We start from the raw sequence: 17,757 nt of genomic DNA, 5'->3' as shown, positions 1-17,757 counted from the left end.
TCCAAAAATATTGTCTGATGATGTAAAAGGATAAGCTTTAAACTATTCATTTATATCACTTGTTGACTGAGTAATCAATTCTGTTGGTTTATGACAGGGTTTGATATGTGCCAAAACATTTCCTTTTTGTCATCAAGCAGTGATAGTGACATCTGGTATAGTGGATGTTGGACTGGGGTTTCGAATCACTAGTGTAACATGGGTGTATATAGATTGTTTGAGGGACCAAAATAAACAACAATTTTCTGTGTTGCAGTATGTCAGTTGCCTTTGCCCTCCCAAAAGGTACTATGTGGGTGCACAGAAGAGACTGTGGTCACCACTGGGAGGCAAATCTCATTGGTCACCATGAATGGTATGTTCTTGAAGTCACACTTTTTGTTTCAGTACCGCAGAACTTGTGCCCCAAGTTAACATCTGGAAGCATAGCAAAGCTGTTTCACTTCATCAATATACCAGGAAATTTTAATGTCAAATGCCATGTCAAATATTGACTATTATCAATCACCTTTACCACAATTGTGTCTGTGAAACATCCTTAGTCTAATGTTTTTTTTCTTTTTTGACAGGACGATATGAGGTGTCTTTACCTCGAAAGGTCTGTCCAAAGTGCAAGACTGAATGGACTCCAGGGGTTAAAGACCTTATGCAATACAATTATTGGCCAAGCACCACAAACTGCCAAACATTGTATGCATTTGAAGTGTTTGAGGCTTTCTCTAACATGAAGCTGTCAGCTCCCTCACTTTCAAGACTTGCTTTTTTAAAGCTGTTGGAGCACCAGTCTGTTCAAGGAGGAAGGGTTAGTCTGCCTGAATCACATTGTAACACACAATTATAACGCTATTCGTACTTTTGTGGGTATGTTTTTTTTCTATATCCATTGTTTTTTTCATTTCATAGATAGGGAAAATCTGTGCGGATACGTTTCAAAAGAGCTATTTTGAATATTGCCTATGCAAACATTCAGAGGACATGATGTCAGAAGTTGACTCTTTTTGCTGTCCAGCCTGTCAACCTGACATGTTGGCAGTGTGTTGCGATGGCAACCGAAAACATTACCGCTTCAGAAAATCAAGAGGGTATGTAAAGACTACACAGTCTTTTTTATAAATATATTTAACAAGAACATTGCCATTGAAATAGTTGCATGTAGAGTAAATGTGCGTTAGTTAAATTAGGTATTTTGTGATCATTTGTACAGAACTGAGGAACCGTCTTTATATGAGGGCTTGTTTATAGCCAAAGATGACGAAGTTCTGAGCTTTCTGGAGAAAATCAGAGGAAGCAGCGGGGCAAGAGTAAGTTTTATTCTGCATACCATAATCTGTTTATGTATGGGTGTATATTTGTTGAAATGAGTAACAGCTGACTTCACAGGCAAATGACAGTGGGACGTGTGGGGTGTCGAGGTTCAGGGCGAGTAAGGAGACATCCAACAAATCCTCCTCAAAAATTGATGAAGAGGGTATTCAGGTGGCAGTTTGCAGGTGTGTTGGTATTTCAGGAGTGTGCTATTGTACAGTGTCATTTGTCATTCATGTTGTGGACACTTCAATCTATATTTATCAATGTCATTTTTTTAATTAAAGTACAAATAGAGATGTGACTGTGTGTGTATGAAAGAGAGGAAGAAAGTGTGTGTTGGTATGTGAGCAAGGATTTTGAGCAACTCTTTGTGTAAACTGATCATTAACCATATTGTCTCTTATCAATCAGACACGGGGTATTATTGCGTGCCCTGAATCACTACCGTGGAGAAATCTTTGCATATCCAATGTTTATTCAAAAGGACATGGCAGAGAGAGCAAATGTTACCTTCTTCGCAATGGATGTTATCTGCAAGTAATTTCTCTAGGTCACATTTGGTCAACCTACTGTATATTAAATGATAAATACCTGAGTGTTTTAATCTGAGTCGTAGTTTTAGATTGATTTACAAGCAAATTGTGTTGGTAATACCAACTAATGATGCTCTTGTTTTCTAGGTACTGGCCCTACCTAAGCAAGGTGGCTGATAATTTCACCGATATGCAGCCGTTGATGGAAATGAGACCATTTCTGAGTGTCATGCACGCCAAAGCACACACAGCAAAATGCGAGGTACCTGAAATTACTGTAAATGGAGTAAGTTTACAGTTTTTTTCAATCGCTAACAAGCGCTTAACCATACTTCAGATACTTTTTCTAAACTCTTAACACAGACTCACACCTACAAAACACAATTGGCCAAATGGATAATTTTCTTCTCAAAAACACATTTTGTTAAATATATACTAAGTCTTCATTTCAAAATAGAACACATCTTTCTCTGCACACACCAACTTTACCAAAACACTGGAAATCTGACTCAAAATTAAATTATTCTGTCAAAGAATAACACTTGTTTTCACCTCAAAAGGTACATGCAGTCAATCAAAGTACACCAGGTTTCAGAATACTGGCTATTGTTGACATTACAAAAACTGCATAGACTTTTCAGTCTCAGTTTTACAGGTATTTGCATGCAAAACATGCAAATTCATTGTTTTACACTAAATTTCTTGGTTAGGAACTGTATGTCCAAATGAATAGTAATGTTCACATTCAAAAGCATTCCAATAAAAAGCTATTTTTTTTCCTTTACTGTTTACTGCAGGAGGTACAGTAGAAACACGGTATGATAGAACAGAAAAGGTTTGACAGTATTGCTTACAGTGAACAAAATATCCATGAAACACATACGAGCATTCTGAACCAAAAAACAACAACAACAACAAAGCCCAGATAAAAAAGGGGGGTAAAATAAAAACAATCTCTCACTGCTCCTCTCACTGCATCTCTCACTGCTCCTCTCACTGCTCCTCTCACTGCTCCTGCATCTCTCACTGCTCCTCTCACTGCATCTCTCACTGCTCCTGCTCCTCTCACTGCTCCTGCTCCTCTCACTGCATCTCTCACTGCTCCTCTCACTGCTCCTGCTCCTCTCACTGCATCTCTCACTGCATCTCTCACTGCTCCTCTCACTGCATCTCTCACTGCTCCTGCTCCTCTCACTGCTCCTCTCACTGCTCCTCTCACTGCATCTCTCACTGCTCCTGCTCCTCTCACTGCATCTCTCACTGCTCCTCTCACTGCTCCTGCTCCTCTCACTGCTCCTCTCACTGCATCTCTCACTGCTCCTGCTCCTCTCACTGCTCCTGCTCCTCTCACTGCTCCTCTCACTGCATCTCTCACTGCTCCTGCTCCTCTCACTGCATCTCTCACTGCTCCTCTCACTGCTCCTGCTCCTCTCACTTCTCCTGCTCCTCTCACTGCATCTCTCACTGCTCCTCTCACTGCATCTCTCACTGCTCCTGCTCCTCTCACTGCATCTCTCACTGCTCCTCTCACTGCTCCTGCTCCTCTCACTGCTCCTCTCACTGCTCCTGCTCCTCTCACTGCATCTCTCACTGCTCCTGCTCCTCTCACTGCATCTCTCACTGCTCCTCTCACTGCTCCTGCTCCTCTCACTGCATCTCTCACTGCTCCTGCTCCTCTCACTGCATCTCTCACTGCTCCTGCTCCTCTCACTGGGCCCCTTGCTCTTACTTTTCCTCGTCCATACATTACAGTGTTTGTCTTTTTCTGTTTCTGTTTCCAAAAATATCACTCAAAGTCCTCCTTTTATTGTATAAGTGTCAATGTAATAGAAAAAAATAACCCCTGCCATTGAGTCTAAGCCGGATTGGAATCACTTGTGGTTTGCCCAATTTACACAAAATAAATCAGCTAAGATAATTTGTTTTTGAACTGATATCATCGCAGAAGCAGAGGTTTTTATACTGTATCTAAGATTTGGAACATTGTTTTTGCTATTGTGGGATGTTGTGTGTTAACATTTGTAAATACTACAAAAACGATCCATAATTTTGTTGGGAGGTATAGCTTGTCTGTTCAGAAAATGTAAGCATTGTGGAAATGTGTTCAATGACTCCATATTGTGTGAAAACGACATGAAATGTGTGAATGGTATGGCCACAATAGACAGATGCTGTGCTAATTGTGTTTAGAGTTTTGAAAATGTGACAACTGCTTGGACAAATGCCTGTTAGCGACTGAAAAAAACTGTAATATAATACATTACATTACACTTTTACCATTATAAGGAAATGATAAATCACTATGTTACAGGTGAGATGGGGTGGCAGGAATCAGGATGGAGCAGGGAACACTGTCGGAGAGGAAGTTGAGCAAGTATGTTATTACTGACTTTGTAACTATGCGGACATAGGAGACTTCACTGATACATGTGAGAGATAAGCGGAGTGTGGAGGATAAAGTACATCAGGATATCAAACAAAGATCTATCTTGCTAGAATGACCATCAGAGCACATTCTGAACTGTAGTTTCAACACCCATTATGTCTGAGTAAAAAGTGAAGCTATGTTCCCTCTGAGCTGCACTATTTAAGTATATACACTTTTTTGATCCTGTTCGGGAAATTCAGTCTCTGCATTTAACCCATCCGTGAATTAGTGGCACATACACAGCACACATGAAGTGACACACACTAACTCAAAGCAGTGGGCAGTCATCTGTTAAGGTGTCAGAGGAGCAGTAAAGGTTTTGGTGCCTTGCTCAAGAGCACCTTAACCGTGGATGTGGACAGGACACCACAGAAAGGGTGTGTTTGTTTTAGTTTCCATGGAATTATAAGGTGGAGAGCTAATTGATGATCATATATTATATAATAAAATAAATATGGCTACATGTTTTGTGAATTTGTTTTGCTTTTTTGGTGTAAAGTAACTAGAAATTGTTTTTACACCTAGGTAAACAGCTTCCTCTCCAGGGCAGCTCTTGTAACTAAATACATGACAAAGGCAGGTTGGTATGACACATTACAAACCATACACCGTGATCAGGCATTTCTGACCTCTAAAATGTCATTTTCCTGTTCTCCTCTTACTAAAGTAATTGTTGTATTAAGTCATGTCTAACTGCAATGGTATTTCACATTTAAATTGATCCAATCACTCATGCAGATTTATTTTTTCAATCAGGGAGAGAAAATATGTTAACTCAACAGGCCATGGAGTGGAACAAAAAAAAGACAGCGAACCTTCACAAAGTCTTGGCCAACAGATACATCAAAGTAAGGACATTTTGCAATGTTCCTCTTGCCTGACACAATATACATTTTAACAACAAACAGCATATCTGGAGTTTGGCCATCTGTAATAAGCTCATTGATACATTGATTTATAAACTGTAGATGAAGGAATTTCTTGATTCCGGTATTGGCTGAAAGCTTGCATTATTTTTTTTATTTTTTTTGTGTGTGATTTAAAGATCTCAGAGAGGGCAAAGCTGGAAGATGCCAGCTTCAGTGAGTTCCGCAAGAAGAATGGCATCACTGAACAAACAGCACAGCAGTGGGTGTGTGATGTTCAGCAGTGGGCAGTCACAGGTAAATCATGCACAGTTTTCTGACTTTTCAGATATACAACTGTTAATTACTTTTAATTACTGTTAATTACATCCTGCCTTGGGAGAGAAGTGAGGATGGTATGGTAGCCAATCTTAACATGTTCTCTAAAATGTATTCCTATATGCCTATGGTATAGCAATGAAAAACACCAAACTATGTTTTGGTTTGTAACTTAATCCTGAATACTAAATCACTTTTTCATGTTTCCATCAATTCCCTATTACCAAAGGCCACTCCTTCAGATTAAAACGGTCTGTTTTTGACCAAACAATGCTAATAAGACGCCTTGAGGAGGAGCAGAGCATCCTGGTGAAGGAGATGTCTCAACACATCACGTCTCTCCGGAAGGAGATAAAGGCAGTAGATAAGCTTAAAGAGAACATCAGAATGGGCTGTAAGTCAAATTCAGATTTGTTTCCCCTCACTAAAATAGTCCCTTTTCTACTGCTCAACTTGACTACAGTAATTTCCTGTGTATTAGCCTCATTGTGTATAAACCGCAGGACAGTATTTTATGCAAGAAACAAAACCACATTAACTGCCCCTGTGTATTAACCTTATAGCTGAAGAAATTTAGCAAAATCAATGTATAAGCAGCAGCTAATAGTTGGGAAATTAGGGAATCTGTTTAGTTAGACGTTTTGTTTACCACTGCATAAAAGTATAAAATATAACTGGTTGCTATAGCGACACTGAAGTAAACTACCCTAGCATCAACAATGTGGAAAAGATGGTAACAGCAAAGACTATAACAGATAAAATCTTCAGCATTCTGTATTCATCACAATACAGACACGTTTTTGGGGAGATGGCAATATTTACTCTTATCAGCCATCCTGTCGTGCTAACACTGACAGATAGCTGCTGAGGGCATGCTCAGAATGTTAACATTATGATGCTAGTGATAACAATGACCACAGCAATCTCCAATATTTACATATCATCGTTAGAACCTCAACAGAGGTGAAACCAAAAGTGGTAGTCACAGAGTGTTAAAAAGTCGAGTTGAGCTGGTACCAGTCTGGAAAAGAGCAACAAGTTTTGTTTTGTTTTTTTCCCACTGCCATCACACCCATGTTAGTCATACTCCACCCTCACACTTTGTTTGTCCTATCCTCACCTTAACGCAGGCCCCCCCATCACACACAGTCACAGCCCTTGGCCCCAAACTAACTATATAACTATATGACAATTAAAGGTCCTTGTATCCCTTGCTTAAGATTTCATGCAACAAACAACCAAATGTTTCTGTCTATGTGAGTCTACATGCTTTGGAACAATACTAGTAATTCTTTTGTATGTTATGTTTATGTATGTTACAGATTTTGGTGACATGTCAGAGGATGCTGCAGCTGGTTGGAAAAGTGTCCTCATGCGGAGGTCCTCCATACTGGAGAGTTCATCACAAAATGCTGTGAGCATGTATAGTGCTATAGTTGACAACCTCCAGATACAGGACACAGAATGCAGTACGGACACTGATGATGAGTATGACCTTAGTAGTCCAGAGTCAGAAGATTAGGAAAGAGACCACTCTATGTTTTGTTTTGTTTTTAAGATCTGTTTCCTTTTTTGTTTTGTTTTTTGCAGTGGAGGCACTGACCGAACAACCACTGAGCCTCATTGGCCAGTTGAAACCCGTTAACCGATTAGTTCAAAATATGCTACGCTATTTGAAATTACAGCCATTTCGAGCCGCGCCTGCAATTTCGCAACTCTCTCGCATATCTCTGCCACTCTGCCAGTGCCTCCCGCTCACACACACACACACACTGCCCCGGCCCCGCCCTTCCACTCATGTAACTTTTTTTTTAATCCCATACAGTGCGAAACATGAGTTCCACAAACGCGGCACTGAGGAGGTTGTATGAGTACAAATGGCTCCTTTTGGGTACAAGGTGATCGTGTTGAAAATAAAGGCATTTATCTAGCATTAGAAGCTCATTTGAAACATTGCCGCGGCTCATTTAAGAAAATGACAGCTCCGAAGAGACGCCGCTTTAGTTTGAGGTAGTGCTAACAATAATAAAGAAAGATGATGGTCATCATCACCTTATGTGTTACCACTGAAATGTAGATGTGAGTGCGCAAACCCCAACGCTGTGACCTCGTGACAAATGTTTTTATCAGTTTATTAAGTACAAACAGGCGAGTTATGAAAAATTTAATAATGTGAAGGATTTGTTCACTTCACACAAAAAGATCTTGGAATGAGTTGGCTAACAGTAGTAGCGTTTAGTCCACTGTCTATAATAGCCAGGGCTTAATTTGAGCTGTTTCGTCACCTCCAATGTTGGATCCGGCACCTTCTGTGTCACTATGGAAAATTAATTGCCTAAATGAAAAAAAAAAAATTACTGTTTGTGTTGTGTTCAATGTTGTTATTTGTCTGGTTAGTCTTTATTCCCCATTGAAGTTATACAAAAATCTTGTCTTTGCATTTTCGATGCATTTTGAATAAGCATTAAATAAGCGCATTTAATTTGTTAAAATATTATAATGTTGATGTTTTTTTCCATTTATGTTGATTTTATGAAAAGTGAACAGCATGAGTAAGATAGGGCACGCAATATGAGACATGGAGTGGGTCAGACATGACTTTGACCACTTCATTAAGTTCTGTTTTGTAGAAACCCTTTCTAGTTTTAAAGTGAATTTCGTTTTGAATAAATTGTATCTTAATTTTAATACATTTTTCATCGGCCAATTGCCTGGATGTAATGAATAAGAAGTAAATATAACAGACAATATAATCATGGAGGCGCCCGCGCGGTCACTTGCATTGCATGTTAACTGGAGTGCATCTCATCCTAACGTAACGAAACTCAGTGTATGCCTCACACAGACATGAGAAATAAATCAAATACACAAAGCTTGAAACGTCTTTAAAATAAATGTAATACTAAAAAAGAAAAAGGCTACTCTGATTAAACATGCGTTAAAAATTCTCTTCTTTTTTCTGTTACCTCCAACCTTGTTAGAGTCACCGGATCCACCCCACCTCTGTGCTCTGGGACCTCCCACTTTATAAATTAAGCACTGATAATAGCCTAATTTAGAGATCACTTTTTTTACCGACTACCGACAACTTTAAGCGGTTAACGTTGATACAGTCAACCATCAGTCAAAACGTCATCGGTTAACATCCCTAATTCTTACTATTCATAATGTTTCTGCACTCCAATGGTACGGTTACCGCACTGCACATATCTGTACGTATCTGTTTATATGGTTCATACTGTATATCCATATTTATTTATTTTTTACTACACTGCATATACATTATTATTACTACTATTATAATGTTACAGATACTACATTGCACATATCATGTTGTTCATGCATTGTTCATATTACATAGCCATATTTATTCTGCTCTTATATGGTAACTGCTAATTCACTGCACATGTATAATTAATTTATATTACTCTAAACCACCTTCTGTAAACCAACCGTATACTACTGTTTAAACTGCATAATTGTCCTGTCTATTCACCACCTGTCTACTTTGTATATCACAATGCTGGTTTCTCTGTAAGTTCATTCCTTCTTAACTAGTTCACACGATGTTTTGTAGAAATGTTAAAGAGGATAAATTATTATGGTCTGAAGGAAATAAATAAAATAAAAAAATCAGCCTTGAATATGATTTCCCTTTGTCTCACAAGAAATTTAAAAGTCTTCCTACTTAACTATGGGAAGAGTGTATTTTTGACAACTCTGTCCATATGAGTACTAAATAAAATAAAAAATAATGAGATGCCCGCACTCTGCTATGCAAAAATGCAGGGTCGAAATGTTGCAGCACAATAAATGTATGGGAAAAATATCAGAGTACAGGCATCTCATTATTTTAAGTTGTATCTATCCCCCTTTTGCCCTGCACCACACAGGTGGGGATGAGCACACTACCACAACTGCTCTAATAATAATCCCATGTACAAGCATTCCATGCATTAATGTTGCCTACATTAACCAGATCAGGTGATAATGTTATGACTATTGAAATGGATTGTCTGTTTTCTGTAAATGTGGATTGTGCATAGGCCTAGGTCACTCTTCCGCCGAATAAATGTTCATGCATTGGTAATCCATGAGTAGCCCTAACAATAACAATATCCTTCTTTTAGACAATGACTTTATTGTCCTACTTTATTCACTTTGACAAGAATGATTAAAGGGTCCATCACATTAGGTTAATCCAAAAAGTAATGCCATGAAAATTAATTATTTTGAAATGACAAAACAAAATAACCATTCATAGAGTGAAACCTGAGTTTGTAGTCTGTGTGTTTCCCATGGATGAATCAGTGGTCGTATTGAAGATTCTTTTTTTAATCTAATGAAATAAATGGCTGCAAAACATGATCAAACTGGATTTTATTTAGAGAGGTAAAATGGCAGTTTAATTACTTTTACCATTTACATTGTAAACCCAGTCGACCTGAAGCCTTTAGGTTTCTAACTGAGCAGACAACATTAACCAACATCCAGATCAGACTGTTGAGGAAGGCTGTTGACCATGGAAGGCTAACTTGATCAAACTTAATTAATGGCAGCACAATGCAATAGCGCCATTGTAACACAGTTGACCTGAAGTATTCAAGTTTAATGAGTAAACAACAAAAGCAACACACAGAAAGAGACCAAGTTGGCCATGGGTCCACCACAGATCCATGCCAGATCCGTGGTAATGCCACAAGAGCTACAGAGGCATTTCTCTGCAATGTAAAGATATAGGCTAAATGGAAAACGTGATAAAATTGGATTTTACAATGACAGAGCAAGTGTAAAGTTTATTAGTCTGCATTGTCATTGTAAAACAGTCGACCTGAAGACTTAATGAGCAATGCAATAGTTACAATAACATTTAGGTTGGTCATTGTATTTGGTGTTGGAAAATAAATACTTCAAATGTTGCGTTCCATCGAGTGAGATCTATACTCCATCACTGCAACGAGTATCCGTGTGTGGACCACGGAAGATGAGTGCCATTGACTTGTGTTAAGAGTTATCCGTGATCTCAGCACAGACTCACTCCGTGCTCGTACCACAGATTTTAGTTCTGACTATAGCCAAGCGATCAATATGTGTTTAAAACGCCATCAAACTGGATTCTATGATGACAGGACAAGACAAAATGTCAAGTTAATTACATGCCATTGCAACAGAGTCGACATAGAGTTGTAAGTTCCTAAACAAGCCAGCAACATTACAACATCCAGTGAGTGAGGTCAGGTTGTTGAGGTCCGTGGTGCCATCACGGGACTTTGGTTAGGCTAACTGAAACAAACTGAATTTTTATGATGACAGGACAATGCAATAGCTACAATAACAGAGAGGTTAACGTCTTTATGGTATTTGGTGTCGGAAAATAAAATGCTGTGTTTCCAAATGAGAAAGCACGTTCATTGAGTGAGATCTGTTCTCTTTCATTGAAACGAGCATCCGTGTGTGGACCACGGAAGAGGAGTGTCATTGACTTGCGTTGGAGTTATCCGTGATCTCAGCACAGACTCACTCCGTGCTCGTATCACAGATTTTAGTTAGGCTAACAGAATCAAAGTGAACTTGTATGATGGCAGGACAATGCAATAGTTACAATAACATTCAGGTTGGTCATGGTATTTGGTGTTGGAAAATAAATAGCCTACTTCAAATGTTGCGTTTCCAGATGAAATAGCTCGTCCATTGAGTGAGATCTATACTCCATCACTACAACGAGCATCCGTGTGTGGACCACGGAAGATGAGTGCCATTGACTTGTGTTAAGAGTTATCCGTGATCTCAGCACAGACTCACTCCGTGCTCGTACCACAGATTTTAGTTCTGACTATAGCCAAGCGATCAATATGTGTTTAAAACGCCATCAAACTGGATTCTATGATGACAGGACAAGACAAAATGTCAAGTTAATTACATGCCATTGCAACAGAGTCGACATAGAGTTGTAAGTTCCTAAACAAGCCAGCAACATTACAACATCCAGTGAGTGAGGTCAGGTTGTTGAGGTCCGTGGTGCCATCACGGGACTTTGGTTAGGCTAACTGAAACAAACTGAATTTTTATGATGACAGGACAATGCAATAACTAAAATAACTGTCGGGTTAACGGCATTATGGCATTTGATGTTGGAAAAGAAACAAATACTTCAGATGTTGCGTTTCCAAATGAGAAAGCACGTCCGTTGAGCGAGTTCTGTAGTACTCCGTCATTGAAACGGGTATCCGTGTGTGGACCACGGAAGGTCAGTGTCATTGACTTGCGTTGGAGTTAAATCCGTGGCCGCGTCACGGAATTTGGGGCAATTCCGTGAAAGCTTCACGGATTTTGAGTTAAGGACCCGTGGACATTGCACGGAATTCTGTGAGACCAGGTTGTTTGAACAGAAGCAGTATTTCAACATTACTGCTCTCAGAAACCTGTTTTTGTGCATATCACTTCTAACACATTAAAAACAGTCTTACAGCATTGCAAAAACATTGTGTTTCATAAGGCATAAAGCATCCTGCAGTTTGGCAAGATTTGCACTGAATATTGAATGAAACAGCTTTCTCTAATAGAGAGAAAAGCTTTTGAGCAGATTTTGGCTAGATTTCACTTCATTTGAACAGATGCATTATTTCAACATTACTGCTCTCAGAAACCTCTAAACTGACAATCTTGAGCATTGAAGCTCAAACAAAAGTTTTTGTGCATATAACTTCTAACACATTAAAAACAGTCTTACAGCATTGCAACAACATTGTATTTCATAAGGCATAAGCATCCTTCAGTTTGGCAAGATTTGAACAGATGCAGTATTTCAACATTACTGCTCTCAGAAACCTGTTTTTGTGCATATAACTTCTAACACATTAAAAACAGTCTTACAGCATTGCAAAAACATTGTATTTCATAAGGCATAAGCATCCTGCAGTTTGGCAAGATTTGCACTGAATATTGAATGAAACAGCTTTCTCTAATAGAGAGAAAAGCTTTTCAGCAGATTTCAGCTAGATTTCACTTCATTTGAACAGAAGCAGTATTTCAACATTACTGCTCTCAGAAACCTGTTTTTGTGCATATAACTTCTAACACATTAAAAACAGTCTTACAGCATTGCAAAAACATTGTGTTTCATAAGGCATAAGCATCCTGCAGTTTGGCAAGATTTGCACTGAATATTGAATGAAACAGCTTTCTCTAATAGAGAGAAAAGCTTTTGAGCAGATTTGGGCTAGATTTCACTTCATTTGAACAGAAGCAGTATTTCAACATTACTGCTCTCAGAAACCTGTTTTTGTGCATATAACTTCTAACACATTAAAAACAGTCTTACAGCATTGCAAAAACATTGTGTTTCATAAGGCATAAGCATCCTGCAGTTTGGCAAGGTTTGCACTGAATATTGAATGAAACAGCTTTCTCTAATAGAGAGAAAAGCTTTTGAGCAGATTTCGGCTAGATTTCACTTCATTTGAACAGAAGCAGTATTTCAACATTACTGCTCTCAGAAACCTGTTTTTGTGCATATAACTTCTAACACATTAAAAACAGTCTTACAGCATTGCAAAAACATTGTATTTCATAAGGCATAAGCATCCTTCAGTTTGGCAAGATTTGCACTGAATATTGAATGAAACAGCTTTCTCTAATAGAGAGAAAAGCTTTTGAGCAGATTTCGGGCTAGATTTCACTTCATTTGAACAGAAGCAGTATTTCAACATTACTGCTCTCAGAAACCTGTTTTTGTGCATATAACTTCTAACACATTAAAAACAGTCTTACAGCATTGCAAAAACATTGTGTTTCATAAGGCATAAGCATCCTTCAGTTTGGCAAGGTTTGCACTGAATATTGAATGAAACAGCTTTCTCTAATAGAGAGAAAAGCTTTTGAGCAGATTTGGGCTAGATTTCACTTCATTTGAACAGAAGCAGTATTTCAACATTACTGCTCTCAGAAACCTGTTTTTGTGCATATAACTTCTAACACATTAAAAACAGTCTTACAGCATTGCAAAAACATTGTGTTTCATAAGGCATAAGCATCCTGCAGTTTGGCAAGATTTGCACTGAATATTGAATGAAACAGCTTTCTCTAATAGAGAGAAAAGCTTTTGAGCAGATTTGGGCTAGATTTCACTTCATTTGAACAGAAGCAGTATTTCAACATTACTGCTCTCAGAAACCTGTTTTTGTGCATATAACTTCTAACACATTAAAAACAGTCTTACAGCATTGCAAAAACATTGTGTTTCATAAGGCATAAGCATCCTGCAGTTTGGCAAGGTTTGCACTGAATATTGAATGAAACAGCTTTCTCTAATAGAGAGAAAAGCTTTTGAGCAGATTTCGGCTAGATTTCACTTCATTTGAACAGAAGCAGTATTTCAACATTACTGCTCTCAGAAACCTGTTTTTGTGCATATAACTTCTAACACATTAAAAACAGTCTTACAGCATTGCAAAAACATTGTGTTTCATAAGGCATAAGCATCCTGCAGTTTGGCAAGATTTGCACTGAATATTGAATGAAACAGCTTTCTCTAATAGAGAGAAAAGCTTTTGAGCAGATTTCGGCTAGATTTCACTTCATTTGAACAGAAGCAGTATTTCAACATTACTGCTCTCAGAAACCTGTTTTTGTGCATATAACTTCTAACACATTAAAAACAGTCTTACAGCATTGCAAAAACATTGTGTTTCATAAGGCATAAGCATCCTGCAGTTTGGCAAGGTTTGCACTGAATATTGAATGAAACAGCTTTCTCTAATAGAGAGAAAAGCTTTTGAGCAGATTTCGGCTAGATTTCACTTCATTTGAACAGATGCAGTATTTCAACATTACTGCTCTCAGAAACCTGTTTTTGTGCATATAACTTCTAACACATTAAAAACAGTCTTACAGCATTGCAAAAACATTGTGTTTCATAAGGCATAAGCATCCTGCAGTTTGGCAAGGTTTGCACTGAATATTGAATGAAACAGCTTTCTCTAATAGAGAGAAAAGCTTTTGAGCAGATTTCGGCTAGATTTCACTTCATTTGAACAGAAGCAGTATTTCAACATTACTGCTCTCAGAAACCTGTTTTTGTGCATATAACTTCTAACACATTAAAAACAGTCTTACAGCATTGCAAAAACATTGTGTTTCATAAGGCATAAGCATCCTGCAGTTTGGCAAGGTTTGCACTGAATATTGAATGAAACAGCTTTCTCTAATAGAGAGAAAAGCTTTTGAGCAGATTTCGGCTAGATTTCACTTCATTTGAACAGAAGCAGTATTTCAACATTACTGCTCTCAGAAACCTGTTTTTGTGCATATAACTTCTAACACATTAAAAACAGTCTTACAGCATTGCAAAAACATTGTGTTTCATAAGGCATAAGCATCCTGCAGTTTGGCAAGGTTTGCACTGAATATTGAATGAAACAGCTTTCTCTAATAGAGAGAAAAGCTTTTGAGCAGATTTCGGCTAGATTTCACTTCATTTGAACAGAAGCAGTATTTCAACATTACTGCTCTCAGAAACCTGTTTTTGTGCATATAACTTCTAACACATTAAAAACAGTCTTACAGCATTGCAAAAACATTGTGTTTCATAAGGCATAAGCATCCTGCAGTTTGGCAAGGTTTGCACTGAATATTGAATGAAACAGCTTTCTCTAATAGAGAGAAAAGCTTTTGAGCAGATTTCGGCTAGATTTCACTTCATTTGAACAGAAGCAGTATTTCAACATTACTGCTCTCAGAAACCTGTTTTTGTGCATATAACTTCTAACACATTAAAAACAGTCTTACAGCATTGCAAAAACATTGTGTTTCATAAGGCATAAGCATCCTGCAGTTTGGCAAGATTTGCACTGAATATTGAATGAAACAGCTTTCTCTAATAGAGAGAAAAGCTTTTGAGCAGATTTCGGCTAGATTTCACTTCATTTGAACAGAAGCAGTATTTCAACATTACTGCTCTCAGAAACCTGTTTTTGTGCATATAACTTCTAACACATTAAAAACAGTCTTACAGCATTGCAAAAACATTGTGTTTCATAAGGCATAAGCATCCTGCAGTTTGGCAAGGTTTGCACTGAATATTGAATGAAACAGCTTTCTCTAATAGAGAGAAAAGCTTTTGAGCAGATTTCGGCTAGATTTCACTTCATTTGAACAGAAGCAGTATTTCAACATTACTGCTCTCAGAAACCTGTTTTTGTGCATATAACTTCTAACACATTAAAAACAGTCTTACAGCATTGCAAAAACATTGTGTTTCATAAGGCATAAGCATCCTGCAGTTTGGCAAGGTTTGCACTGAATATTGAATGAAACAGCTTTCTCTAATAGAGAGAAAAGCTTTTGAGCAGATTTCGGCTAGATTTCACTTCATTTGAACAGAAGCAGTATTTCAACATTACTGCTCTCAGAAACCTGTTTTTGTGCATATAACTTCTAACACATTAAAAACAGTCTTACAGCATTGCAAAAACATTGTGTTTCATAAGGCATAAGCATCCTGCAGTTTGGCAAGGTTTGCACTGAATATTGAATGAAACAGCTTTCTCTAATAGAGAGAAAAGCTTTTGAGCAGATTTCGGCTAGATTTCACTTCATTTGAACAGAAGCAGTATTTCAACATTACTGCTCTCAGAAACCTGTTTTTGTGCATATAACTTCTAACACATTAAAAACAGTCTTACAGCATTGCAAAAACATTGTGTTTCATAAGGCATAAGCATCCTGCAGTTTGGCAAGGTTTGCACTGAATATTGAATGAAACAGCTTTCTCTAATAGAGAGAAAAGCTTTTGAGCAGATTTCGGCTAGATTTCACTTCATTTGAACAGATGCAGTATTTCAACATTACTGCTCTCAGAAACCTTTTTTTGTGCATATAACTTCTAACACATTAAAAACAGTCTTACAGCATTGCAAAAACATTGTGTTTCATAAGGCATAAGCATCCTGCAGTTTGGCAAGATTTGCACTGAATATTGAATGAAACAGCTTTCTCTAATAGAGAGAAAAGCTTTTGAGCAGATTTCGGCTAGATTTCACTTCATTTGAACAGAAGCAGTATTTCAACATTACTGCTCTCAGAAACCTGTTTTTGTGCATATAACTTCTAACACATTAAAAACAGTCTTACAGCATTGCAAAAACATTGTGTTTCATAAGGCATAAGCATCCTGCAGTTTGGCAAGATTTGCACTGAATATTGAATGAAACAGCTTTCTCTAATAGAGAGAAAAGCTTTTGAGCAGATTTCGGCTAGATTTCACTTCATTTGAACAGAAGCAGTATTTCAACATTACTGCTCTCAGAAACCTGTTTTTGTGCATATAACTTCTAACACATTAAAAACAGTCTTACAGCATTGCAAAAACATTGTGTTTCATAAGGCATAAGCATCCTGCAGTTTGGCAAGATTTGCACTGAATATTGAATGAAACAGCTTTCTCTAATAGAGAGAAAAGCTTTTGAGCAGATTTCGGCTAGATTTCACTTCATTTGAACAGAAGCAGTATTTCAACATTACTGCTCTCAGAAACCTGTTTTTGTGCATATAACTTCTAACACATTAAAAACAGTCTTACAGCATTGCAAAAACATTGTGTTTCATAAGGCATAAGCATCCTGCAGTTTGGCAAGGTTTGCACTGAATATTGAATGAAACAGCTTTCTCTAATAGAGAGAAAAGCTTTTGAGCAGATTTCGGCTAGATTTCACTTCATTTGAACAGATGCAGTATTTCAACATTACTGCTCTCAGAAACCTGTTTTTGTGCATATAACTTCTAACACATTAAAAACAGTCTTACAGCATTGCAAAAACATTGTGTTTCATAAGGCATAAGCATCCTGCAGTTTGGCAAGATTTGCACTGAATATTGAATGAAACAGCTTTCTCTAATAGAGAGAAAAGCTTTTGAGCAGATTTCGGCTAGATTTCACTTCATTTGAACAGAAGCAGTATTTCAACATTACTGCTCTCAGAAACCTGTTTTTGTGCATATAACTTCTAACACATTAAAAACAGTCTTACAGCATTGCAAAAACATTGTGTTTCATAAGGCATAAGCATCCTGCAGTTTGGCAAGATTTGCACTGAATATTGAATGAAACAGCTTTCTCTAATAGAGAGAAAAGCTTTTGAGCAGATTTGGGCTAGATTTCACTTCATTTGAACAGAAGCAGTATTTCAACATTACTGCTCTCAGAAACCTGTTTTTGTGCATATAACTTCTAACACATTAAAAACAGTCTTACAGCATTGCAAAAACATTGTGTTTCATAAGGCATAAGCATCCTGCAGTTTGGCAA

The 17,757-nt window shown here is 37.8% G+C and overlaps 1 protein-coding gene across 1 annotated transcript; it reads left to right on the top strand.

The window, feature by feature from the left end:
• The first annotated feature begins 913 nt into the window (after positions 1-913).
• LOC113097691 (uncharacterized) lies at positions 914-4,410 on the top strand. The gene is made up of 6 exons (XM_026262952.1): positions 914-1,082; positions 1,205-1,301; positions 1,381-1,490; positions 1,720-1,845; positions 1,989-2,103; positions 4,153-4,410. The coding sequence occupies exons 1-6, from the start codon at positions 976-978 to the stop codon at positions 4,228-4,230; spliced, it is 633 nt and encodes a 210-aa protein (XP_026118737.1). The 5' UTR covers positions 914-975; the 3' UTR covers positions 4,231-4,410.
• Positions 4,411-17,757: the final 13,347 nt, after the last annotated feature.

The sequence above is a fragment of the Carassius auratus genome, unplaced genomic scaffold, assembly GCF_003368295.1.
Source record: "Carassius auratus strain Wakin unplaced genomic scaffold, ASM336829v1 scaf_tig00216372, whole genome shotgun sequence".
NCBI classification, from domain to species: domain Eukaryota; kingdom Metazoa; phylum Chordata; class Actinopteri; order Cypriniformes; family Cyprinidae; genus Carassius; species Carassius auratus.
Note: the sequence above shows the minus strand (reverse complement) of the source record. Positions and strands in the feature narration are given on the sequence as shown.